Here is a 27297-nt window from a genome sequence, read left to right on the forward strand (position 1 = left end):
TCCCTACTTGACAGCTTCACCAGAACCATTCCCCTCCCGTCTTTACCTACTTTCCCTATCTTCCTAATTTCATTAATACCCTCTTCTTTCAACTCCATCTTTTCCCACAGTCTTTTAACCTCTACTTTTATATCCCTACCCTCCACCTTTATCCTCCTTATTACTATATTATTCTTCTTCTCCTCTCTATCCCTCTTGTCCTGCTTAATTTCTAATAACCTTAATCTTTTCCTATTCTCATCTATACTTATTTCTCCCCTTGCCCCATACTCCCCCGCCTCTTTTCCCCCCCTTTCCTTTTCCCCTATCCATTCCTCCACTTTTCCCAATTTTCCCTCTATACGATCTATTCTCATATCTGCTTTTTCCCTCCTACCCCCTTCCCCCTCCTCCCTCACTAGCTCCTCTATTCTCCCCTCTACCTTTACTACCCTTTCGTCTAAGCCTTCTAACCAATTCCTCATCCTTTCCCTATTTAGTTCTTCCTCCCTCCTCTCTTCCCTCCATTTTTCCCTTTCCCTCCTCCATTCATCTATTAACAATTTCCCTTCCTCCCTTTCCCCCCTCATCTCATCCCTCATCCTCCTCACCTCCCCCATTAGCCCTCTAAACATTTCTTCCATTTCTTTATAATTTCCTCCCTCGCCCCTGTTATCTTTTTGCGGAGACCTCCTCGTATTATCGCTTTTTTTAAAAATTGCGTTAACATCCTCCTCCCCTTCCTCTACGTTCTCAAACCCCCTTTTCCTCCCCACGGAGTCCACACTTTCAGAGCTGAACCACCGCTCTATATTACCATCCCTCATGATCATCCCCAATCTACCCTTCGCTTCCTCCCTCTCTATCCCCTTTTCTACCCCTCTTCTCTCGCCCATTTTCCTACACTTTCAACTTTTTCCCTCTTACTTCTTTTCAAAAGTTCCCGCTTCTTACTCTACCTGTCACCTATTTTACTTTTCTCTCTCCAGATCGCGCTACCTTCCTCCTACTCTCTTTTCCCGCGCCCACCTGTCTATCTCCACGCCAACCTAACCTATTCTCTCCGTTCACTTATCCCTTTCCTATTGCTTTTTCTCTCACTCCCACACCCTTAACCCTTTCTCTCCCACCTATCCCTAGATCTCCTAACCCCTCTCAGCAGTTTTCAGCACTCGCACTTCTTTCCACTCCACTCTAGCACACCAAAATCACGCACAGCTAATTACCTACCACAATCTCTCACACAACCGGAAACGGAATCTTTCCAATTTAGTAGTTAAATTAATTTTTTACTCATTTATTTTATTACTCAATTCTTTTTGTTTACTGTTTTTTTTTAATTCTCATATGATTTTGCATAGGTTTCCTCGAAATGAAGCATTGTGTAAACAGTGGGTCAAAGAAATAGGTCGGGAAGGATGGATGCCTACAGACAGTAGTTTCATCTGTTCTGATCATTTTCCTGAAGACAGCATGGCGTGCTATACTATAATAGAAAACGTTTAAAGCCTGGGAGTGTGCCCACGATTTTACCGAAAAAGTCAAGATGTGAACCACAGAGGAATATCTTAAGGGAAAGTAATGCTAGAGGTAAGACACTTTGTCTTTGTTAATAAAGGGTTGCAAAGTATATAATATATACTTGTTTCTTTTCAGATAATAATGATGTTCTGGCAACTTTTGCAACAATAGAAGAAGTCCCAGAACCGATGATTGTTGTAGAATGCCGTGTGTTTCACCTACTATATCCAGCAATCATTCACCTATAACCAGAAACCAGACACGTAAGTTGAAATAAGTTTCAACTAGAGGGTTATTGTTGCTCGCTCGCTTCGCTCGGTCGCGAGTAGGGTTGTTTTTGCTCGCTCGCTTTGCGAGCTCACGGATAGGACTGCTCTTGCGAAATGGTTAGTGGTACGCATGGCTAGTAGTACCTATAGCTATTAATGTTTTTTTTTTTATTTGGTGTGTGACTCTCCACGAGCCACACAAAGAACTTCCCGATTCGTTAGTTGCAGTATATTATTATCATTATTAAGTGTACGTTTTAAGAAGATTATACGTTTTCAGGGAAATTCAATAGTTTTCTACTTATCAAAATGTTTGCTATATGGCGTCGCATTAAACCAACATCGTATGCTCGTTGCTCGCTTGGTTCCTTGTTATAGCATACTAATGTTGCAAAATAAATTGTCTTAATTAGTTTTTCGCAAACGATACAACTCCTCATTATCCGGGTTTGCAGTATTGATCTTGGTTTTCTTCGATAGTGTTAATTTAAATTGTCCCAAAATATATAAACCGCGCTCAATTTTGAAACTCTGCTCAGTGCTACATACAACATTTGTAAAGTTCGCCTTACTGATTTTTTAAAATCCAAACATACTTTCTCGTATGTTTGTCCCTGACTTTTATGAATCGTAATCGCTTCAGCAGGAACCACTGGAAATTGACTACGTGTGATTTGATATTTTTCCTCACTCGACATATTTACTTGATTCGATATTTTTATTATTGGTGTAAAATTTTGACAATATTTACATTTTTCATATAATCACGATAACGAGTTCTTACTTTCACTCCTACTCTGGCCAATTGAAAATCTAACCACAATATAGACGGAATTTTAGTATTTTCTTGAAAAGTAATAAATTTTAATATTCCCCATGTGTGCTCCATTAACCAATCCGTTTTCAACATCAATGTTATTAATAATTGTGGTGTATTAAACATTATTTATTAAACTGGATTACAATTCCTACATCGGATTACTTTAGTGTACTTATTTGAAATTCTAATGGCAGAATGTTACTGACTACTTGCGGACGCGCGCTGCACCTGCTTGGCGTTTCCACTAGATGGCGCCGATACATCACAATAATTATCATATAGCTTATATTAATTTTCAATTTAATCTCAGTTAATAATTCGTTTTGAACTGATTGTTTTTTCAAAGATTGTAATATAAATTTTTTTTTGTACTTTCATCGATATTCTTTGAAAATGTTTTCTCGGGAGTAGAGATGATTAACTCACTCTTGCATTGGGATAATTTTCGATTATTGTAAGCGGAAACATCATCGTAAAAAAATTTTTTTTTTTTAATTTTAAAAAAATCGAAAAAAATTTTTTTGTGTAATTACGTTTGTTTCTTCGGTGGAAACTTTCCGTTCTCTCGTATAAATTGCATTGTTGAATGAACTTCTTTCGAAAAAACTAAAAAAACTAAAAAACTACTTGACCAAAATGGACCAAAATCTGATCAGCTCTAAGTTACAGCGGGGCACATCTATTGCATCATTCATCATCCTGATCGCGTTGTTACTTTTTCTGAAAACGTTAACGAAAAATTTGATTACAGAGAAACGGCCATACGCGCGCGCGCGCGCGCGCGCACACACACACACACACACACACATACGAACATTTTGCTGAAAATAGTCTAAAATGACTGCAATGACCATGAAACGTGAAGATCTGCTAAAAAATCGATTTTCGATTTTCGGGGTCATTACAATAACTTCCCTATAAAATCGGGTAGTTAAATATACAGAGTATCCCATTTTAATCTATAAATGAAATTAGCTCTTCCAATTTTTCTTATTCATAAAGCAAAAGCTTACTTTAACATATTAAAAGTGGCATATAATGTTACTATTTGTAGATTAAAATCTGTCTACAGTACTGAACAATATTTCCCATTGCAGTTAGTAAAGATTTCTCTTCACCATGCACATCAAAAACTGCAGATGTAAGGGAGAAGCGTCAACACATAACGCTGTATGAAAAAGTACTGCATGATCATTGTTACTACAATACACCACGAAGTACGATGAAGAAATTAGATAATATGCGAAAAAGATTGCAGTCCACGATGCAGGAGAATAGATTACTGAAGCAGCAGGTCACACGACTGAGAAAAAAGGTACACTCTTTACAAAATGTGATACAAGGGTTAAAGGAAAACAGACTTCTGCCTGATAGTGCATATTATGGCCTTTCTGCTAATGCGGATGCTTCATTAGAATTGTTCAACCGCATATTGAAAAACAGAAAAAACGTAGGCAAACTCACGCGAGACAAATACCCCCATGTTGCGGATCGTGCGAGCTCAGCGGCAGCACGCGAGTTAGCATGGGACAGGGGAAAGAAGGGCGAGACGGGTTTGCCGAAATGACAACAATGTCTCGAGACAATACCGGCCCTCGTTACCTCTCCTCTCGACCGTCCTGACTCGTCGTTCCCCGCTGTTTACCGAAAAATCAGTTGCTGTTCAAACTCCAGCCTTGCTTGAGCTGTTACCGCTACAGAAACCAATACGGTTAAGAGAAGAGCCATTGCGCTTACTTTGTCTCTCTCTCTGGTTTACTACTATATTCTCTATTTGCTTCATTTAGTTATAATTGGTGTCGGGTTAATTTTTGTTCTCAGTAAATTTAATTCTGTTTTAATAAAGTGGATTTTTTGACTGTTGCTGTTGACAATTAAATACAAAGTGCTAGTGCCATTAATTCAATTAAATCCTTCCACTATTCCTTTACACCCCAGCACTGCGCGCGTTTGCTTTAACGGTACACTTTTATTCACCGAAAGCGTATTCATATATTAGAAAAACCTTTAATTTAGCGCTTCCGCACGCAGATGTCCTCAGAACGTAGTATAGTAGTGTAAATGTAGAACCAGGTTTTACTGAGGAATCCTTTGCATTTGTTACGTCCCGCGTTGGATATGATCCGACGAAACGAGCCCAGACGGGGCGGGGACGTAACCGACCAATTTATTTAAGACGATCTTAGATCCACGTGGCGCGTAACGTCCACGTCTGATCAGGGACCCGATACCGGTGTTCGTCGTTGTTGAAAAGGCGAAGAGGGGAATAAAATGCGAACCGAGACGGACGTCGTCCGTCGTGAACACCGCGTAGAACTAACACGTATCGCGGTAGTAGAGATGGTTCCCAGTGGTCGAAGTGTCACTATGCGGGTGTGTGCAACTCGTCCGAACGCGTGGGTTTGCTCGATTTGTGACAGGAGATTTCGATCGAAGGGAATTAGTGTTCTCTCGGTACCGAGCACCCTCTGGGCTCAGACGTACACGATTGATACACCAATTTTAGGGTTAGAAGAACGGACGTAGGAAGTCTAAGAAATTTGCGGAACCAGGTCGGAGTCGAACAACCCGATGAAACACCACGCGCACACTCACTTTCGCGATCACTTTAACCGGTCACTGGGAACGACACTTTAGAAGTGGAAGATATCGAGGAGCAAGGTGTTGCTGAATTAAAGCTGCGAAATAATAGGTTTAAACAAACAAAGTATAATGAACCAGAATAGATACAAAGTAATGATTTGCGAGCAGAACTCGTGCAACAAAATAGCGCAGAAATAGCAATTGCAATAAGAATTATAAAGCGAGCGAGCTCGTGTGAACAAGGTAGCGCAGAAATAGCAATTGTGATAAGAATTATAAAGCGAGCGAGCTCGTGTGAACAAAATAGCGCAGAAATAGCAATTGTGATAAGAATTATAAAGCGAGCGAGCTCGTGTGAACAAAATAGCGCAGAAATAATGTCTGTAAGTATGGTATAAGAATCCACGAGCAACCTCGACAGATAATTTAGAAACAATTGAAATATAATTGAAATGGAAATGGTAGAAATGGTAAGGTGCAATACGACCTGAATATCGTGAGCGATTTGGAACAGAGTCCGGAAACGCGAGAAAATGGACTAAACTAGATTAAAGTCCGAAAACGCGATTTAAACTCGACTGACGACGCTAGAGAACTGAACTGTATAAATTCCGAAACTGGAAGAGCGTCTGAACTGTATGAAATTCGGAACTAGAAGAGCGTCTGAACTAGAAGAGCGTCTGAACTAGAAGAGCGTCTGAACTAGAAGAGAGTCTGAACTAGAAGAGAGTCTGAACTAGAAGAGAGCGATTCGCGCGATTTCGTCTTATTTATAATAAGAGCGCGGACCATAGGGATTCGGTGAACCGTGAAGTCCTTTTGTCTAAATCGTACGAGGCACGGACGAATATGTTGTCGTCAATGTATACTTTTCGCAGTTCGAACGAAACGACGGTTTAGATGTACGTACACCTGTACTCGCGGTTGCCATGCTGGCGTCCGCTTGTACCGGTGACTATCGCTTCTTTCCCGATTCCCTATGTCCACGATCACGGGGATATGTATATATATATATATATATATATATATATATATATATATATATAAATACGCGTAAGATATATATACATATCGCTGTGTACGGATTTAAACGCGATTTCGGTTTGGATTTTACGAAGGAGGTATAAGCATGTATAAGTATACCATATATATATATATATATATATATATATATATATATATATATATATATATATATATATGTGAGTTACAATTTAGAGAGTTCAAATGGAGCGAAGTTTTGGGTAAGATTCAACACATATATGATGCAGTAAACAACTGTAATATTAATAATATGTACAAATTAGCGGAGTCCAGAAATATTACAGTAAACGAGTAAGCTTAAAACTAACCTGAATCAATACAATTGCCGATAGCAAACCTTTGTATACATCGATACAATAACATCGATGCTAACAGCTCGGAGTCTTGTTACATACTGACTCTCACGCGCGTGTCGACAAGCGATGAAGCCAAGCTTGATTACGCACAGGCTTACATCCCCCCTTTTTAAGACCGAGGGTCCCTTCCATCGGTGAAAGGAACAATCTTACTAGCATGAAAAATATTTGACTCATTTTTCCTTAATCTACTATCTAACAAGAACATTACATCAGAAATTTTCTCTTTAATTTTAAAAGGACCTACTCTAATTGGATCTATTTTATTTTTATTCAATTTATTAGCGTTTTGTACATAAACTAAATCTCCTACCTTATAATTTATCTGTTTTACATTCTTATCATAATATTCTTTATTCTGATTGTGAATTTCTTTTGATTTCTTAAAAGCTATTTCTCTATTGTTGACTAAATTTGTCAAATTATTGTCGTTCACTTCATCAGGTAAAAATGAGTGGTTTAATCCTGTCAGCAGATAATTAGGAGTAAATCCGGTCGAGCTATGAATTGTGTTGTTGTAATCCTTTACACATTCCTCTGCTACCTGAGGCCATGATTTATTTTTATTTTCATAAATTTTACATCGTATTCTGTTTACCAAAGTCTGATTTGTCCTCTCGTTCAATCCGTTAGAAAACGCACAATCCACTGCTGTAAAAACCAATGCTACTTTCTGTTTATTTAGATATTGCTTAAACTGTGCTGAATTTATACCAGGATATTGATCTGCGAAAACCAATTTAATACTTCCATTTTTTTCTACTTTCTTGATTAGATTTATAAAATCTTTTGCAACTTGAGTCTTTGAGGTTATTATGTATGCGAATCTTGTAAAATGATCCACCGCCAAATGTAAATATTTTTTTGTACTTTTATTACCTTTGAAACCTCCTATTGTGTCAATCGACACTATTTCGAAAGGTTCCTTTGCTGGACCAAGTTGAGATAAAGGGGCTTTAAAGATACCTATTCTCGATTTATTTTTAATGCAAGTTTCACAAGATCTACAAATCAATCTTATGTGCTTATATATATTTTTGAAATAGAATTTTTGGCCAAAGGTTAAAATTAACTGTTTTGTGCCTATATGACCCTGATCAGCGTGTACCTCGGTGATAAGAAACTTTCCGAATTCTTCAGTAATCCATATTTTCTCTCTATTATTTAGAATTTTATAAATTATATCATCTTTAATAATGCATTTATCATCAACTTTTAACAATTTCTGATTTTCTTTGATATCGTTCAATTTCAGTAAATTTGAGGTTTTAATCACAGAATCACTGTTTGTATCCTCATGTGAATCCAAAACCGGATTTCTAGACAAACAATCAGCTTCAGTATTTTCTTTACCCGGATTATATACCATTTCAAAATCAAAATGTGAAATATAATTCAAAATCTGAACCAGTTCCATATCATTACTTTTTTTTATATTGAAATTTTCCAATGGTCTATGATCCGTGAATACTACGAATTTCTTTCCTATCAAATAAAATTGCCAGTATAAAATGGCTTCTTTAATGGCTAAACATTCTATAAAAATAGCTTTCTTCTTTTTCTGAGCGTCTGTCAACTTTCTAGAAAAGAAAAACACCGACTTCAAGGAGTTATCTTCCTGTGGCTGTTTCAATATTGCTCCCACTCCTTCGATACTTGCGTCAGTGAAAATAAATATTGGGGCCTCTGGATCAAAAATTGCCAAGGCAGGAACTGTGCACAAATATTCTTTTGTTAAATTAAAACTATTCATACACTCTTCAGACCAATCGAAGGATACATTTTTCCTTAACAAATTTCTTAGAGGATCCAGTAAGGCTACGTGATTTGGTATAAACTCCAAATAAAAATTAATCTTGCCTAAAAACTGTCTGATTTGTGTTTTTGTTGTAGGTATTGGAAACTTCTTAATAGCCATTAAATTATCGTTTATTGGTTTAATCATATTGTTTCCAATTTCGTGTCCCAAATATGTTATCTTTTCTTGGACGAACTGACATTTTTTTTTTATTCAGTTTGAAACCTTGTTCATATAATGCTTGCAGAACCCGCTCTACATGATATAAATGTTCTTCGTAAGTTTTAGAGAACACCAATATATCATCTATATAATTTACTGTGAAAGAATCCAATTTATTTTTTCTTATCACGCTTGCTAAGACTCTTTGAAAGATAGCGGGAGCAGATTTCAAACCAAAAGGTAAACATCTCCACTGCCAGTGGCCATGATGGGTTACAAAGGCCAGCTTATATCTGTCTTTTGCACGCACCGGAATCGACCAAAACGCCGAGTTCACATCGAATTTTGAAAAAAACTTACTATTTCTGGCGCGTACCGTAAGATCATCTATCCTTGGGAAAGGCTGACTTTCTGGCACTACTATTTTGTTGAGCTCTTTAAAATCGATACACAAGCGTGATCTTTTCCCTTCTTCTCTCTTAAAAACCATGGTTACAGGAGCTGCATAAGGACTGCTTGACTCTTCTATTAAACCTGCATTCAACAAATCCTCCACTTGTTTCTCAATTTCTAATTTATCTTGAAAAGAGCATCTATAAGGTTTCTTTGAAATATATCTATTTTCTGTCAGTTTCACTGTGGCTTCATAATCCTTTACTGTTCCTATATCAAACTTTGATTTGGCAAAAATTATTTCATTTTTTTTTATAATATCTTCTATACTATTAGTGCTTGTTTCACTAATGTTACTTTGCTTATCTAAATTTTTATTTTTCTGTTGTTTCTGTGATATCTTCAAATTTTCATCCTGGCAGAGCTTGAATTTTGTTATTGAATCTAGTCCTAATAGAAATTCACAATCAATACTTTCCTTAACTATGAAAAACGGAAAATCCTCTTCTAAGTTACCAATTTTAGTACGTATTATTGCAATCCCCTCCGTTTTCGCCGTTCCAGCTACGCATTTAATAGTATCTCTCCCACCTATTATTTGTTTAATATTTTTATTATCGTTCATAAAGGTGCTATTAACCATGGAGATGTTGGATCCCGAATCATATAAACCAATTGCTGGACAACCATTTGCAAAAAGCTTAATTTTTATAAGTGGGAGAACTATTCGTTTTTTGCCTCCTCATAACTTGCTACTACTTCCTGCAATTCGTTATTATTTGTAACCTTGATATTTTCATTTTTAAAATTTTTAATTTGCCTATCTTTATTACGGCATATACTTTCTGAATGCAATCTATTTTTGAAACCTAACTTATCACAGATGCTACATGGTCTTTTTTCACTTAGCATTCTCTTATTTACATTGTCATTTTTCGAATCGTTAATTTTACCGAGTTGTTTTAATTTTGACATTAAATTTTCTATATTTATGATGGATTTTCTATCTAACTTATTTTGAATAAATTTTGGTAAACTAATTACAATCATGTTAATTTGTGTGTTTGTAGACAAGCTATCATCCGCTTCTATCAATAATCTTCTTTTCTTTAACGCGTATTCTAGTAGCGAGCCGTTATAGAATTTAAAATTATAAGCATACGCTATATCTGTCCAGGACTGTGCAGAGAAGATGTCAATAAAGGCGTTATTCCATGCCTCCCAATTTAACAAAGAGTTCTGCTTTACAAAAACATTATACCAATCTAATGCGGATTTCTCTAGAAACAATCGTAATACTTCAGCGTATTTATTTTGGGCAATCCCCACTCTGTCACACTCCTGCACAAATAAATTAATCCAAGCGTTCGCATTTATATTTTCACTGTTAGACTTTATTAGAGTAGTAGAATCCCACACTATCGCGTGTACAGTGTTAAAGATACGTGAAGTTAAGTACATATAACTTTATGACTAAAATACAGCAAATGGTTCTTTACGAAAATGTGACGACGTGCTACCTTCGACGGTTTCCTTGCGACTGACTTCGGTCCTCGCCTTTTCCTTTCTGCAAGGGTCGCTTATACCTAAGGACTGTAAACCGCCCCTTAAACCTACAGTTATAGAAGTGGCAATCGTTGCACACCAACACCCTTCCTCAACGATGGTCACTTATCCGCATTCAATTGTTAGCCTATTAATCCGCAACGCTCCGCCATATACTTTAATTTTACCTTTCCTAACGGTTTCGTTAACATGTCCGCTGGCATGTCATCAGTTGGACAATACTTATAATCAACAATTCCTCGCTCCTTTAATTCTTTAACAAAATGGAACTTAGTGTCTATATGTTTTGTTCTGTTACTAAACTTCTTGTTCTCAATGAGTTTAAGACAACTTTGATTGTCCTCGTAAATTGTTGTCCTTTCTTCTGTTTTCCTATGAAAATCTTCCAGCAGATTCCGTATCCAGACACCTTCCTGTGATGCGTCGGCAAGTGCAATATATTCCGCCTCGGTAGACGATAAGGCTACACATGGTTGTTTCCGACAGGCCCAGCTTATTGGTGCTCCAAAGTATTGAAATAAATAACCACTATTTGATTTTCGGTCTGTCTTATCCTGAGCCCAATCTGCATCTGCGAAACCCACTAAACCACTCTTATCGTCCCGTTTACCAAGTCTTAGTTCGTAATTTGTAGTTCCCTTTAAATAACGAACAATTCTTTTCGCCTCTGTCCAATCAGCCGCAGTAGGATTTTTGTTATGCTGACTTAGGATCGCAACGCTCGCTGAAATGTCTGGTCTAGTATTAACCGCTAAATATAATAACGCACCGATTAATTGTTGATACTTATTACTATCTGGCATTGGCAATAAACCATCCCTGCTCTTCATATAGCCTAAATCCAATGGTATACTAGAACTTTTCGCATCCTGCAAGCCAAATCGATTTAAAATTTTCTTAATATATTCGGTCTGTTTCATGCAGTAAAAACCGTCCTTATCTTTTCTAATTTCTATACTTAAGTAGTGCTTCAATAGACCTAAATCGCTAAGATGAAAGTACCTTTTCAAACAATATGCTACCTTATCTATATTGTTCACATCTCTTGCCGCTATTAAAATGTCATCTACGTAAACTATCACATAAATCACTTCACCTTCACTACACTTTATGTATAGACATGCATCTGCCTTGCTTTGTTTAAACCCGTGTTTCTTTAGCAAGTCACTTAGTTTATCGTTCCACACTTTTGCTGCCTGTTTTAATCCATAGATGCTTTTCTTCAATTTGCAGACATAATCCTCTTTGCCAGGTATGGCATGACCTTCGGGTTGATTCATGTAGATGGTCTCCGTCAAATTTCCATTCAGGAATGCTGTCTTCGCGTCGAAGTGTTTTATTGTCATACCCTTCTTACCTGCGATGGCTAAAAGTGTCCTTAGGGTAGTTTGCCTTACTACGGGCGCAAAGACTTCGTCGTAATCTGTTCCATATTTCTGTGAAAACCCACGTGCAACCAGTCGGGCCTTGTACTTTTCAATGTTCCCTTCGGCGTTCCGTTTTAACTTGAAAACCCATTTACAAGTGACGACTTCTCGATCCTTCGGTTTGGGCACAATGTCCCACGTCTCGTTGTCTTCTAATGATTTCATTTCCTCTTCAATGGCATTCTTCCATTTGTCTTTATGTGATCCCGATAAAGCCTCTTTGAAATTTCGGGGTTCACTGCCTTCATTTGACATTACCTTTAGTGATGCGGCCATGTACCTGTCTGGTGGCACACCTCTGTTTGTCCTTTCAGAATGTCTGCGCTGCGTCTGATTTTCCCCTGTATTAGGTATATTGACGTCAAAATTGCTATCTTCTGTTTCATCTTCAGAGTAGAAAGTATCCTCCGTGTTGTCTTCTGTTGACGACTCCTCCTCGATGACATCTTCTGTTGATGACTCCTCCTCGATGACATCTTCTGTTGATGACTCCTGATTAGTCCTCTGGAAAATAACTTCATCGTGCGGTGGCTTATTGCTATTTACTCCCTTTTCGCGAATTCTGTCAAGAAAAATCGTATCTCGACTAATTTTGATCCGGTTAGTTTGGATGTCCAACAGTCGATACGCCTTCGATTCTTCCGAGTATCCTACGAAAATAAACTTTTCTGCCTTGTCGTCTAATTTTCTCCGCTGTTCCTTATGGATGTGTACATATGCCTCGCAGCCAAAAATGTGTAAATTGCTCACATCTGGTTTTGTACGAAACCATAGTTCGTATGGAGTTCTCCCTGTTGCTTTTGTGGGCAACCTATTTTGTAAATAGTTTGCGGTACATACCGCTTCACCCCAATACTTCTTTTCCATATGTGCATCCAGCAGCAAACATCTTGCCATTTCCAGCAATGACCTATTTTTTCTCTCTGCAACTCCGTTTTGTTGTGGTGAGTATGCAGCCGTAAATTGAGATCGAATACCTTCCTTCCTTAAATATGACTGCAGATCGTCGTTTATGTACTCCCTTCCTCGATCTGACCTTATAACTTTAGGTTTTTTGTTGAATTTAGTTTTTACCATTTCTACAAATTCCTTGATAAATCTTGCAGCTTCACTTTTGTAACTCATCAGATAAATATGAGAATATCTTGAGAAATCATCAATGATTGATAAAATATATTTCCTGTTACCTGGAGTTACGGTTTGCATTGGTCCGCAAACGTCTGTGTGAATCAGGTCCAGAAATGATTCACTCCTGTTGATTGATTCCTTGGGAAACGGTATCCGTGCCATTTTGCCCTTTATACAACACTCGCAGGTCTCGCGCGTTTTACAGTCCTTTACCTTGATACCTGTCGCTAGACCTTTTTCAGCCATCTCCTTGATAGCGACCGGATCACGGTGTCCAAAGCGCCGATGCCATGAATGTTGACAGTTATCTGTATGTCCCGAATTTATGGCCTCATTGACCGCGTAGACCCTTTCGACCGTTTCTAATTTGTACAGGTCTGGAGACAGTCTTGCCGTTGCCTGTAGTTTCTCGTCCTTGAGGATTCGGCACTGTTCCCTCTCGAAGTCGAGTTTATACCCGTCTCTAGTTAATCTTTTCACAGACAATAGATTACAGCCTAGGGTCGGAACGTAAAGCACATCCTGTATTGGGATTTCCCCAACTTTCTCCGAGTCCGCAGCGTACCGAATTATACCTGAACCGATGCCTTCCACTTTAGCTGTTTTTTCTTCGTCCGCGAGACAAACGTGTCCCTTCCTGCCAGAATCGAAATCCTTGAAGAAGTCCCTCGATGTTGCCATGTGGCTCGTTGCGCCGGAGTCGACAATCCAAGAATTCATTTTTCTTTTTATTGTCTTCGCCCCGAAGCATGCTTCTTTCGATGTTCTGTCCTTCATGTAAAAGCAGTAATCTGTAGAAGGCTTTTCATCGGACGCTTTATTGGCCTTTTCTTGTTTAGTCTTCCAAACCTTATACTTTGTGCATTCACTTTTAAAATGTCCAGGCTTCTTGCAGAAGAAACAATTTTTCTTCGGTTGCGCACCGCTGTTGCCCATGAATGCGGTCTTCATAGCTGATTCTTCAGCATTTTCTTGTGTGTCCCTTGAGCTCTTACGTCTTTTATACTCATCTATTAGTTTGCTTTTCACAAACTGAGTACTGAGTTCGCATTCCGATCTGCTTTCCAATGCCGTTACTAGAGTTTCGTATGATTCTGGTAGGCTCGCTAATAGGAGTGCTGCTACGAGATTGTCAGGTAACTCTTGTCCGAGAGCTGCCAGTCGATCGACATAGCTTGAAAATGTCGTAATATGCTCTTCCATATCACCTCCTTCCTTGAGCACCATCCTGCATGCTCGTTTTAACAAAAATACCTTACTTGTTAAAGTAGCTTTCTGGTGATATTCCTTCAATGCATTCCATGCGCCTCGTGCTGTCTTAGCGGTCCTTATATGCTGCAATTGGTTGTCTTCTACCAACAATCCAATGGTAGCACGTGCTTGGTCATCCTTTTTTGACCATCCAGCATCCACTGTAGCCGGCGTTGCCTTAATCACGTCCCACAAATTGTCCTTGATCAGTAGGAGTTCCACTCTGTAGCTCCATACTGGGTAGTTTTCACCATTCAATTTCTGTATAGCGAAACGAAATCCCGCACTGTCTGCCATAATTTCACTTTATGTTTCTCCAACAGAAATGTCAATGTCCTTAATTGTATTTAGTCTGCACACAACTAGTTTACACACCTTAAAACACTGGATCCTGGGCCCATAACCTGTTAGACTTTATTAGAGTAGTAGAATCCCACACTATCGCGTGTACAGTGTTAAAGATACGTGAAGTTAAGTACATATAACTTTATGACTAAAATACAGCAAATGGTTCTTTACGAAAATGTGACGACGTGCTACCTTCGACGGTTTCCTTGCGACTGACTTCGGTCCTCGCCTTTTCCTTTCTGCAAGGGTCGCTTATACCTAAGGACTGTAAACCGCCCCTTAAACCTACAGTTATAGAAGTGGCAATCGTTGCACACCAACATTCACTATCGAACTTTTCAATCACTATATCCTTTACCAAGGCACTTGTTTTTCTTTCACTTGTGATTGTTGACTGTTCGTTTGGCCTTGACTCTTGCTCGATATTAGCCTCTTCCAGATATTCGTCATACAACACAACGTTGCCTTCTGTATCCAAGTAAATTTTCTGAAGGTCTTCAGATAAAGTCAACACCACATTGCGAAATTTATTGCGAACCTTCAAACTTTTAACTACGTTTTTAACGATAGGATTTTCAAAAAGCCTTCCATGCTGAACACTCGTCTGCTTATCTGCTGGAAACAAAAAACTTTCCTCTCGACCAAGCAGCTGAATTCTTTTCACTTTAACTACGGTGCTTTTCGTATCTGCACCGGCCTCCGAGACAAAATAAAACTTTGCCTTAAACTCCATTGTATTGATTTGTGAGTTACAATTTAGAGAGTTCAAATGGAGCGAAGTTTTGGGTAAGATTCAACACATATATGATGCAGTAAACAACTGTAATATTAATAATATGTACAAATTAGCGGAGTCCAGAAATATTACAGTAAACGAGTAAGCTTAAAACTAACCTGAATCAATACAATTGCCGATAGCAAACCTTTGTATACATCGATACAATAACATCGATGCTAACAGCTCGGAGTCTTGTTACATACTGACTCTCACGCGCGTGTCGACAAGCGATGAAGCCAAGCTTGATTACGCACAGGCTTACATATATAAAAAGGATGTCAGAGGGGTCGCGATGGAATAATGCGGGGTCATGTTGATTTAGGTAACGGTATCAGTGGTGGGGATGACCTTCTAGAGGCCAAAAATGCCCTTGTAATAATGGTTGTGGAGCTAGACAGTAATTGGAAACTTCCAATCGGCTATTTTTTAATTACAACGTTGAACGCCGAAACTAAAGCCAACTTATTGCGAGAGGCATTCATTCGTCTACAGAAAGCGGGCGTGACTGTGTGCAGTTTAAACTTTTTTTTAACGTTAGACGGCCCATGTGATCATTTTGCCGCAATAGAAAAATTAGGTGCTTGAATGCATGTAGATCCGAGAAAGACAGGGCATAAAAATATTTATAACATATTTAGAGTTCATTTCACACATCCTGTGCCTGGCGAGCCAGACATTAATGTAATATTTGATGCTTGTCATATGTTAAAGTGTAACGGGTCTTGTTCCCGGTCTCGGTTGATTTCGCTCTGGATTCCCACCGTTGTTGGTTAGCTCGCCGCGCCAGGATTCGTATACGGCGGAGAGAATAATCGGGATAAGGAAGTACGGGGTGCATATAAATAAAGACACGTGGAATTGAAGTTAACGTGCGCTCGCTGCCAACGAGTATTATTATGTCGCGGTCGCGAGAGTGCTGAACGCGAAATATGATTACGATGTTCGCGGGTTGCCTTCGTACAGGTAGATCGCGGTGTAAGAAATCGAATATGTCGCGGAGTCGATCGTGAACGGGATCTTCGACGGTGTGAATGTTTCGGTATACATGAGCGTGGTGCAATGATAGTGCGGGTGAACAGGGTTCAGCAGGTGATACACCGTGACCGTGGAATAGTGTGGTGTATGAAAGTCAACAGGATTCAGCTGGTGACACACCGTGGCTGCGGAAGAGAGTGGCGGCGCGCCGTGCTCTCGGAGTCAGGATTCGGCTGGTGACACACCGTGGCCGCGGAAGAGAGTGGCGACACGCCGTGCTCTCGGATTCAGGATGAGGGATTCAGCGGATGACATACCATATCTGCAGAAGAGTGGCGACTCGCCGTGCTCTACGAGTTTTTGGTTCTCACGACCGGCTTCGAGGTGTTCGCTAGGCGAAGTTAGCTCGTCGTCGACAGCGTGGGAAACCTAAGCATGTTAATGCAGATACTTACGCTGGAGACGATGACAGGAGCGTTCCTTACGTGCTTCGTACTGGTTCGCGTCTGTGCCATGAATGATGTCTCGAGCTCTGGCCGTAGCGGCTTTTATAGCTCGCGATTAGTGGTGGGAGTGGTAGCGCGGTGCGGTGATTCGCGGATTGTTTCTAGGCGCGGGGGTGGCGCGACGACGGGGATACGGCGGTTCGTTCCGAGAAATGATCGACGGTTGATCTCGGTTTGGTTCTATCCGGATTGATCCGGTTTATGTTGTGTATAGTAACAGGCCTGTACGGTACAGGTCTGTTACAAAAGAACATAAGAAATTTTGTTTAGGCGAATATTTAGTCCTCTTTGATGGAGAAGGAAACAAAATCGAGTGGCGATATATTCAAGAACTTGCTTTACTGCAACAGAAGGAAGGTCTACGATTGGGTAATCGTCTTCGTACGAAACATATTGAATACAGGAAAATGATAATGAAGGTAGCCTTAGCTGCACAAACACTGAGCTCAAGCGTGGCCGATAGTATAGAATTTTGTTGGACGTGCTTAAAATTCCGGAGTTTGAAGGTGGTGCAGCAACAGCACGTTTTTTACGCTGCGTCGATACAATATTCGATTTTTTGAACGTGGGGAATCCATGGGGGAGGCACCTCAAATGTCCTATAAAACGCGAGAACGAGGATATTTGGCGTCCACGTTTAATCGTAGAAATTGAATATTTATCAAAAAACAAAGATAAAAATGGAACTTCCATATTCCTCTCCAGGCGAAAAGTGAGATTCATTGGGCTTTTTACCGCAGTACTATCTATTTTTAATATATACGACTCGTATGTCAAACCCGATGGATCGCAAATAAAATATTTATTATCATATAAGACGAGCCAAGATCATTTAGAACTCTTGTTTTGCGCTGTTAGAGGCAGAAGTGGGTGATGCCCAAATCCGACAGTTTCGCAGTTTGTTTCCGCGTACAAGCGACTGCTTGTACGACATGATTTTTCAATTAGTACAGGAAACGTGAGGGCATTGGACAACACTAGAATATTAAATGTGTCAAGCGAACCAAAGAAAAGACGTGCAGGAATAGATAGGTACGATATCAATGTTTACGACCAAGCACATAATTTAAAAATACAAGAAAAGTACGGGCTTAGTGAGCATGTAGAACATACTCAATCGATTACTTCCCCGAAATTACTGAATTTTTAAATTTCACATGGGCAAAGTCTCCAAATATAAGTGAATTTTCCCAGCAAGCAATTGGATATATTGCTGCTGGGTAATTTTATCTTTAAAAAACACAAAAAAATTAATTGTATTGAATGTTTACTTGCGTGTGAGGAAATAGATAAAAGTAACATTTCTGTACACAGGCAAGATCCAAAATCGTATATAAAAGCAATTACGCGTAATTATTTAATTATACCATCGCCGAGTGTTGTGCAAATTTGTCTAAGCACAGAATCCCTTCTTCGAAGGGCATGCAATCTCAATTCCGGGAAACCACCCGTAGAGCAGAATTTCCCTGCTGTTTTAGCCGCTAAAGCTTTCCAAGTGATAGCCGAAAATAATAACATTTTTCAAGAATTAGAACAGCACAATATAGAAATGTTAAGCGCCGAAGAATTCGTTAGCCATTCGAATAAACAGATAAAAACCATAGCTGCATGCTACATAGAGCTACGCATGTACGCGGAAACAAAAAAGTATGATTTAGCTGTAACAGGAACAAATATGCGACATTTCTTAACGCATTCTATAGTTTGGGCCCACCAGTAACGCTTTATTGTAAATAACATTTCGTCTTCTAGATCAGCAGCCCTACTGTTTGTGAAAATATTGCTATGTGTTGTATTGCTGCTATGTATGCATGCTTACTTGTTTGTATTGCACATGCATATGTATAACATGATTTTTCTTATATTTTTGCTATTTTGAGATTTTGCTTAGCTTTGAAGATGTCCAATTTACTTTTCTCTATGTGGTAAGAAATAATAAACGTGAAAAGTTTAACAGAAATTAAGAGTCCTCTTTATGTACTAGATTTCTAGTTTACATCCCGTCTTCACCAATAATAACAGTGTGGATGAATGGCACTGAATTCTGCCTCCCTACTGACTTACAATTGCTTGGATGACAAAGATCATGGTTCATGATTGGACATAAAATAATAAAATTGAATTCATTCTGTTTAATTGTACGTATTTATACTTTATATATTACTGTAACATATAATTGTACATAAAAGAAATATCTATATCACATGTATTGAAGTAAATGATAATAATGTTTAGCACCGACGAGATATAAGAATAGACCTATCATGCAATGTATTTCGGCGGCCATCTTTGCTGAGGCCACATGGCCTCTTTTTCTTGTAATTTCCTGTATTACCAACTCGGTTTTGGAGCCCCAGGCCCCAGGCAGGATTTCGTCGGGGCTGCTGACAGCAGAGAGGAAATGCTAAAATAGACTGACAGCACAAATGGGATATAGGAATATGATTACTATATCTCGTTTGTGCTGACAGCTTTCTTAGTGGTAGCACAGACGAGTTTACATCTCGTTGATGGTGGTAGGAATTAAAATAAAAAAATAGCTGTAGTCACTGCAGTCTCGCGAATACATAGAATATTGTTTTGATTAGTTAATTTCCTCTCTGTATTGGGAATAAATAATAAACGAATGATTACTGTACGTACAATAAAGAATATATATGTTTAACTGCAAAATTCGAAATGTTGCAAACAGCCAAATATTAATACGTATTTTATAAATGTAATGTATACTTGAATAAAATAAATAAAATAAATGTATCGTTAATTAAATCATATGTGCATGTATCAGGGTGTCCCAAAACCAGTGTCGCCAGAAAGTGACCGAACCGTCACTCGAGGGGAATACAAGGTACCCCCTCTCTGATGACCAGAGTAATATGTGACACGTTGCGCGTGCGCGATGGAGACCATGGAGACGCAACAACGACTGACATTTCGCAGGTTTTAGGTTATTGCCGCGTATCGTATCGTACCTGTTATGTACATGTACCTACTTAATGAAATGAATCATGTGGGTCGTTCTAAATAGAGACTGTAAACATTCTTTATTATAAATAAAATTAATTGTAACATGTGGGAGTCTCAGTCGTGAAGCGAAGTATGAATGCTTACTATTTATATGTACAATTTAAAAAATCTTGAAATCTGTATGTATGTAGTACTGAGTTACATTCCAGTAAAATCAATAAATCATAATATATTTTAACACTGTTAACCCTCATACGCACCTCAAAAATAGTTGCATAAAAGAGACTGGGATAATAAATTCACTCATTTTTCTTCTACATGATAAATTGACAAATTATGTTTTATTTGTAACGTTACATTTTAAAGAAATACAACTCACAACATAAACATAAAGGGATCAATAATTACATAGTATGTGAAATAAGTAAATGGGTGAATTTTACGCGGCAATAACCTAAAACCTGCGAAATGTCATGTCATTGTTGCGTCCCCATCGCGCACGCGCAACGTGTCTTCCATTCGCCCCACTAAATCTCCGTCGCGCACGCGCATGTACTCTGGTCATCAGAGAGAGGGTGCCCACCCTCACACTGCCCAAAACCCCTTCAAGTCCGGGAAATGGGAGGTTCCTTAGGTCATTTGAAGTAACATTTTCCTTTGCACCAATGTCAGCCGGGGCTTTGTTTAGGAGTTACTAACGAAAAACACGGACCAATCACAGCGCGACCAACACACAGTGGTCCCAAATCCCCAAAAGCTGGCCAAAACCCCTAAACGTACTTCAATTTCTCAAAAAATTGGTATCCCATGGTTTTCGGGTCCGCTGATTACAAATCTGAACTCAAAATTCGAAAAAACAAAATGGCGGATCCAATATGGCGAACGCATACGTTAAAAAATTGTTGGTTCTGTTCAAAAATTATTATACTATGGTTTTCGGGTCCGCTGATTACAAATCTGGGCTCAAAATTCGAAAAAACAAAATGGCGGATCCAATATGGCGAACGCATACGTTAAAAAATTGTTACTTCTGTTCAAAAATTAGTATACTATGGTTTTCGGGTCCGCTGATTACAAATCTGGACTCAAAATTCGAAAAAACAAAATGGCGGATCCAATATGGCGAACGCATACGTTAAAAAATTGTTACTTCTGTTCAAAAATTGGCATTCCGAGGTGTATCGTACGTATTGCGACCACAAAGCACAAGAAGATGCTCGGAAACTCATTTGAGTTGCATACGATAATGCATCATCTGAAAAATTTGCCCGAATATCTGCTGTCTTTCTTCGCTTTGATCTTTCGCTGGAGGTTTCAAATTCTAAAGAAGGACGGCCAATGATATTCGCATGATTGTCGCTGTCTGCAGGTATACGGAATGCAACAGATACATTAAGCCACGTAGCAAACTTTCTAAAAAAGAAATCTTCCGTTCTCTTTACACTTTGCCATTTTGTCTTAATTTTAGAAATTAAAATCCCTAATGCGGTCTTTGTTTCATGATTTACATCAATTAATTTCCCGTGCTGTTCGCATATCTGATTCTGAAGGTGTTCAGAAATTATAGTAATATCACTATTCAAATAACACTTAATTATTTGAAAAATCTGTTTTCTCGTCAATCGGATTTCGCTATCACGAGACCCTGAAAGTAAATAATAGAAATCAATATTTGAAACATTTTGTCTAAGAATTAATTAAAAAGTTAATTAATTACTTCTATAAATTAATTTACTTAGACCTGTCTGTCCCTTAAAGGTCGCTTCCTCTCTAGCTCTCTTATTAAAACGTTTATATCTCGGTAACAAATTAACGCAAAATAATGTTATTATATTGTTTTGAAATTGTCTGAATGTCAGCTATAAGAATATATGAAAAAAATAACATTTTTTTCAAAAATTGACCCGTGACCTTCGCAGGACGTTTCAAGGTCACTAATAAGTCAAACGCATACCATCGTCAAATGTGTTCCTTCAAATCGTAAAATTTTTATTTGAAACATTTTTTAGTATCATTCATACTTTCCGAGATATTTTGGTGGAAGCTAATAAAATGCTTACACTGAGTTATAGAGGGTGTCCCAAAACCCCTTCGACTCCGGGAAATGGGAGGTTCCTTAGGTCATTTGAAGCAACATTTTCCTTTGCACCAATGTTAGCCGGGGCTTTGTTTAGGAGTTATTAACGAAAAACACGGACCAATCAGAGCGCGACCTAGACGCGCCACGGCACGTTCAGCCCGGCGCGCCGGGAGACGAGCGTGGTGTAACGCCGCGATGCCGTAACGAATAAGAGTTTCTCGAGATTATGTGAATCCTCCCCGATTTGGATGAGCTTTGGATATGTTGTCAAGACCATGATTCTGAATAACATTACCTTTTACAGTTTTTGTCGGTCGGAAGAACTTCACTTGTCAATTCATATGGGTGGATCTCTTTACCCGACTTACGGCAACGTTACCCGAACGAGGGAAGAAGCAGAAACTGATTGTATTAAAAACTCTCTTATTCAGCCGTAAATCCATTTGCTGCTTCGAAATGTGTGTCGCTGGGTCACTCGGTGACGAACTGCACAGATGTCTTCAGGTATACGACAGTACCGCAAGCTAAGGGACGTACGGCCAGGTCGACGAACTGCACAGCCGGTGGTAGAAGGCCTAAGGGATGCGCGGTCAAGTCGACGATCCAGAATTTCACTTTCATTTTCGAATCGATAAATCATTCGTATGTTTATTTCACACAGATGCCTTGAAATTTTTCCACACTCACAATCACTGTTCACATTTGTCAACACATAGTTATGCACTAATAATAATTGCTTAAACTAATTAAACGATTATTTAATCTAATCACTAGACTGCGGATCTTTATGTAAAATGAAAGTTGGCTGCCGCTATTACAAGGGACAGGAGCCAGACAGATATTTGATTCTTACTGTGATCATTTTAAGAAGTTGAAAATAATACATTGGTGTTTTGAAATTATTTTAATGTCTCTAGTGTCTTAAAATGCACCTACTCATGTTTGCTACAAATGCATGAAATCCGCAGTCTAGTGATTGCATTACCTGATTGTTGTGATTTGTGCAGCAGGACAAGGGATATGGCAATTATTATTAGTGCATAACTATGTGTTGACAAATGTGAACAGTGATTGTGAGTGTGGAAAAATTTCAAGGCATCTGTGTGAAATAAACATACGAATTATTTATCGATTCGAAAGTGAAAGTGAAATTCTGGATCGTCGACTTGACCGCGCATCCCTTAGGCCAGGCATGCACAGGTGGACGATTTGGGAGCAGGAGCAATCGATCCTGCTCCTGAGCAGGGTCGGAGCAGTGACCTTGCTCGGACGTATGGAAGGGGAACCCACCAATTGTAAACGGAGCACGAGAGAAGACGAGAAGAAGAGCGTATGAGAGTTGGGGCGGCGTCTACGTTGTTGTAGTCTGACAACTCCGGCGCGCTCTCCACTTCCCCACGCCCCTCCCACTCGTCTTCTCTCGTGCTTTGTTTACAAGTCACGCTTAGTGGGTTCCCCTTCCATACGTCCGATCTGCTCTGAGAGCATACGGGGAGCAACTTGGGAGCACGGGAGCTGCTCTAAGAGCAAAGAGCTGTGCATCGCTGCCTTAGGCCTTAGGCCTTCTACCACCGGCTGTGCAGTTCGTCGACCTGGCCGTACGTCCCTTAGCTTTCGGTACTGTCGTATACCTGAAGACATCTGTGCAGTTCGTCACCGAGTGACCCAGCGACACACATTTCGAAGCAGCAAATGGATTTACGGCTGAATAAGAGAGTTTTTAATACAATCAGTTTCTGCTTCTTCCCTCGTTCGGGTAACGTTGCCGTAAGTCGGGTAAAGAGATCCACCCATATGAATTGACAAGTGAAGTTCTTCCGACCGACAAAAACTGTAAAAGGTAATGTTGTTCAGAATCATGGTCTTGACAACATATCCAAAGCTCATCCAAATCGGGGAAGATTCACATAATCTCGAGAAACTCTTGTTCGTTGCGGCATCGCGGCGTTACACCACGCTCGTCTCCCGGAGCGCCTGGCTGAACGTGCCATCGCGCATCTAGGTCGCGCTCTGATTGGTCCGTGTTTTTCGTTAATAACTCCTAAACAAAGCCCCGGCTGACATTGGTGCAAAGGAAAATGTTGCTTCAAATGACCTAAGGAACCTCCCATTTCCCGGAGTCGAAGGGGTTTTGGGACACCCTGTATGTTTCCGCGCGGGGAAATTTTTTTGTTTCTTTCTCGAAGTTTTTTCGATAATGTAAAATAAGTTTACAACAAATAAGCAAGAAATTAAATATATTAACACCACTTCCCGCCAGCACGTAGTGGGGTGATAGGCGTCGAAAAAGCACCCGAAACATAAGTATATTCTGCACCACGAACACCGTACAAATACTGTTGCACTTTCGTTGCAGTTGCACTTTTCTTTTTTTAAATCTTCCGGAAACGCTACCTCGTTCACGTTGGCGTAAATAAATATAATATTATATAATTATAATATTTTTTTTTATCTTTTATATTTTTTTCATTTCTTTTCCTTTCTTTTATCCCTTCACCTGGCCGTCGGTGGCCTGAAAAACACATGTTGCTGTTTCTCTCCTTCTCTTGCTCGGTAAGACAGTCCCAAAGTAGTAGAGCAACATGTGTTTTTCGAGCCATTGTCGCCCAGGTCTGGTCTACAACATCTAACAATAAATTGTACGCATTAAAAACGGCTCAAAAATAGCTTTATTGCTGCTTGCCTCGCAAACCGTCCCGACCATTTGCACGCCAAATGTTTTATTGTGCGTGCCGATGGCCGCTACAGGGCGATTACTTAAAAATACTGAAGTTGAAAAGATACTGTTTTATGATAATTTACTAGAGTCTTCGTATTTTGGCTAAAGACCTCAACACAGCAAATATAATTTGCGTTATAATACTTACCACAACGAATATGTTAGATTTTTATCAAACATGTATCTTGTCTATCGTAAAACTAGATTACTTGTTATTTATTATATTAAAAATAATGTGTAGAACGTAGAAAAATTTAAAAAAAGTGAAAAAAATACTTTTAAAAAAATGCCGACACGGGACGCGAACCCCGACCAACCTCGTGGTAGACATTCGCTCAACCCACTCGGCCACAGACCGCTGTGACAAGAGGCTTTCACTCATTGAATATAACATACATGTCGCATTTCAATATCGATTATCTCGGAAACGGGTGCCCATTCAAGAGAAAGCCAATGGGATAGTTCATGAGGATGTCTAAGCTATGTTCACACAAAATTTCGTTCAAATCTGGGTGTCTCGATACGCGGGGTCTCCTTGTTAGCTATGTATCGATCATACAGGGTGTCCCAAAATTCGTGTAAATCCCGAAAGGGGGTGTTTCCTGAGAGCATTTCAAGCGACATTTTCCTTTGCAAAAATGTTATCCGCGGCTTTGTTTAGGAGTTATTAACGAAAAACACGGACCAATCAGTGCGCGACCTAGACGGGAGTTACCACAATCGGCCAATAGACATTTAGCGCGCCTGACCGACTGTGGCAACTCGCGTCTAGGTCGCGCTCTGATTGGTCCGTGTTTTTAGTTAATAACTTCTAAACAAAGCCGCAGATAACATTTTCGCAAAGGAAAATGTCGCTGGAAATGGTCTCAGGAACCACCCCCTTTCGGGATTTTCACGAATTTTGGGACACCCTGTATATCATTAAAATATCCTTACGGAAGTAATACAGGGTGTCTCAAAATTAGGTCCGGAGCCGAAAATGGGAGGTTCCTGAGATCATTTCAAGCGACATTTTCCTTTGAAAAAATGTCGTCCGCGGCTTCGTTAACAAGTTATTAACGAAAAACACGGACCAATCAGAGCGCGAGCTAGACGCGTGCAGCCCGGCGCGCCGGCAGCCGAGTGTCGGTGGCACGCCGCGATGTCGCAACGAACAAAAGTTTCTCGATGATGTAAATCTTCGCCAATTTCGATAAGCCTTGGATATGTTGTCAATACCATGATTCTGAACAACATTTCCCTTTACAGTTTCTGTCGATCGGCTTTAGTTTGCGATATTATTGTAAAAATTTGTAATTGTAAATCGATCGATGTACTATTTCCTATCCGATTTCGGTAAGCGTTGGATATGTTGTCAATACCATGATTCTGAACAACATTTCCCTTTGCAGTTTCTGTCGATCGGCTTTAGTTTACGATATTATTGTAAAAATTTGTAATTGTAATTCGATCGATGTACTATTTCCTATCCGATTTCGATAAGCTTTGGATATGTTGTCAATACCATGATTCTGAACAACATTTCCCTTTACAGTTTCTGTCGACCGGCTTTAGTTTACGATATTATTATAAAAATTTGTAATTGTAAATCGATCGATGTACTATCTCTTCGCCAATCGAGATAAGCTTTGGATATGTTGTCAAGACCATGATTCTGAACAACATTTCCCTTTACAGTTTCTGTCGATCGGCTTTAGTTTACGATATTATTGTAAAAATTTGTAATTGTAAATCGATCGATGTACATACTATCTCCTCGCCGATTTCGATGAGCTTTATTTCAAAGGAAAAAGATATTTAAAACATCGAATTTATAACATATTTCAAAGTCATCGAAATCGGTGAGGAGTCACATCATCGGTAACTTTACCCGAACGATAGAAGAAGCACAAACTTATTGAATTAAAAACTCACTTATTCAGCCGTAAATCCATTTGACTGCCACATACAACCACCACACTTTCACATAATTGTTGAACTCGTAGCACACTTTTATAACTCGTATCGATATCGAACGAAATTACTTACTCCGACGCGGAAAGAGATCGATGCTCTTCGCGATGCCGCGCGAAACTGTGCTCTCCCAGCGTACAATGTATTCGATGAAGGCGTCGTTTAAAACAAATGAAATCGTTCCCAAGGAGATATTGATTTTTCGAGAATCATATGATTCTGGAAAACACCGATTCTTGACGAACGAACGATGCCATGGACGAGAAATCTCGTGTATCCTTATTACACAGCATCGTTTCTTCGACATCGCGAAAACGAGATATCTCGTCGATTGTAGTTCCTGTGCGACCGTGAAAAGGACTGATTAAAAATTTTATAAAAAAAATTAAACCAGCTTCGAAAAAATTAGAAAGTATGAAATAATTTCCATTTAATTTATGTGAATACACACGAACTTAAATACAATACAATCTTTTCGGAGGCGTTAAACTTGCACAATTTCGAGAAAATTGTGGTTTTTCCACTACCACGCGCGGAAAAAATTTTTTCTGAACATGGTGTACCTCATTTCCCGTAGATTTTTTCACGCTGATTTCAAATCTGGTATCAAAATTTTCCTACGAGACCTCAGGATATTGCAAAATTGATTTCTTGAAATTCTACATGCTTAATGA

General features: G+C 39.2%; 1 protein-coding gene across 3 annotated transcripts; it reads left to right on the top strand.

The window, feature by feature from the left end:
• The first annotated feature begins 864 nt into the window (after positions 1 to 864).
• Positions 865 to 19646, top strand: LOC143211811 (uncharacterized). 3 transcript variants are annotated; one of them, XM_076429806.1, is made up of 4 exons: positions 865 to 1569; positions 1636 to 1763; positions 3687 to 3904; positions 18889 to 19646. In XM_076429806.1, the coding sequence occupies exons 2-4, from the start codon at positions 1703 to 1705 to the stop codon at positions 18943 to 18945; spliced, it is 336 nt and encodes a 111-aa protein (XP_076285921.1). In that variant the 5' UTR covers positions 865 to 1569; positions 1636 to 1702; the 3' UTR covers positions 18946 to 19646. The 3 variants fall into 3 exon arrangements, with proteins under 3 accessions (XP_076285921.1, XP_076285920.1, XP_076285919.1); XM_076429805.1 differs by lacking the exon at positions 18889 to 19646 and having other exon boundaries at positions 865 to 1254; positions 1341 to 1569; positions 3687 to 4699; XM_076429804.1 differs by lacking the exon at positions 18889 to 19646 and having other exon boundaries at positions 865 to 1251; positions 1341 to 1569; positions 3687 to 4699.
• The last annotated feature ends 7651 nt before the right edge of the window (positions 19647 to 27297 follow it).

Source organism: Lasioglossum baleicum, chromosome 9 (assembly GCF_051020765.1).
Source record: "Lasioglossum baleicum chromosome 9, iyLasBale1, whole genome shotgun sequence".
In the NCBI taxonomy this organism is placed as follows: domain Eukaryota; kingdom Metazoa; phylum Arthropoda; class Insecta; order Hymenoptera; family Halictidae; genus Lasioglossum; species Lasioglossum baleicum.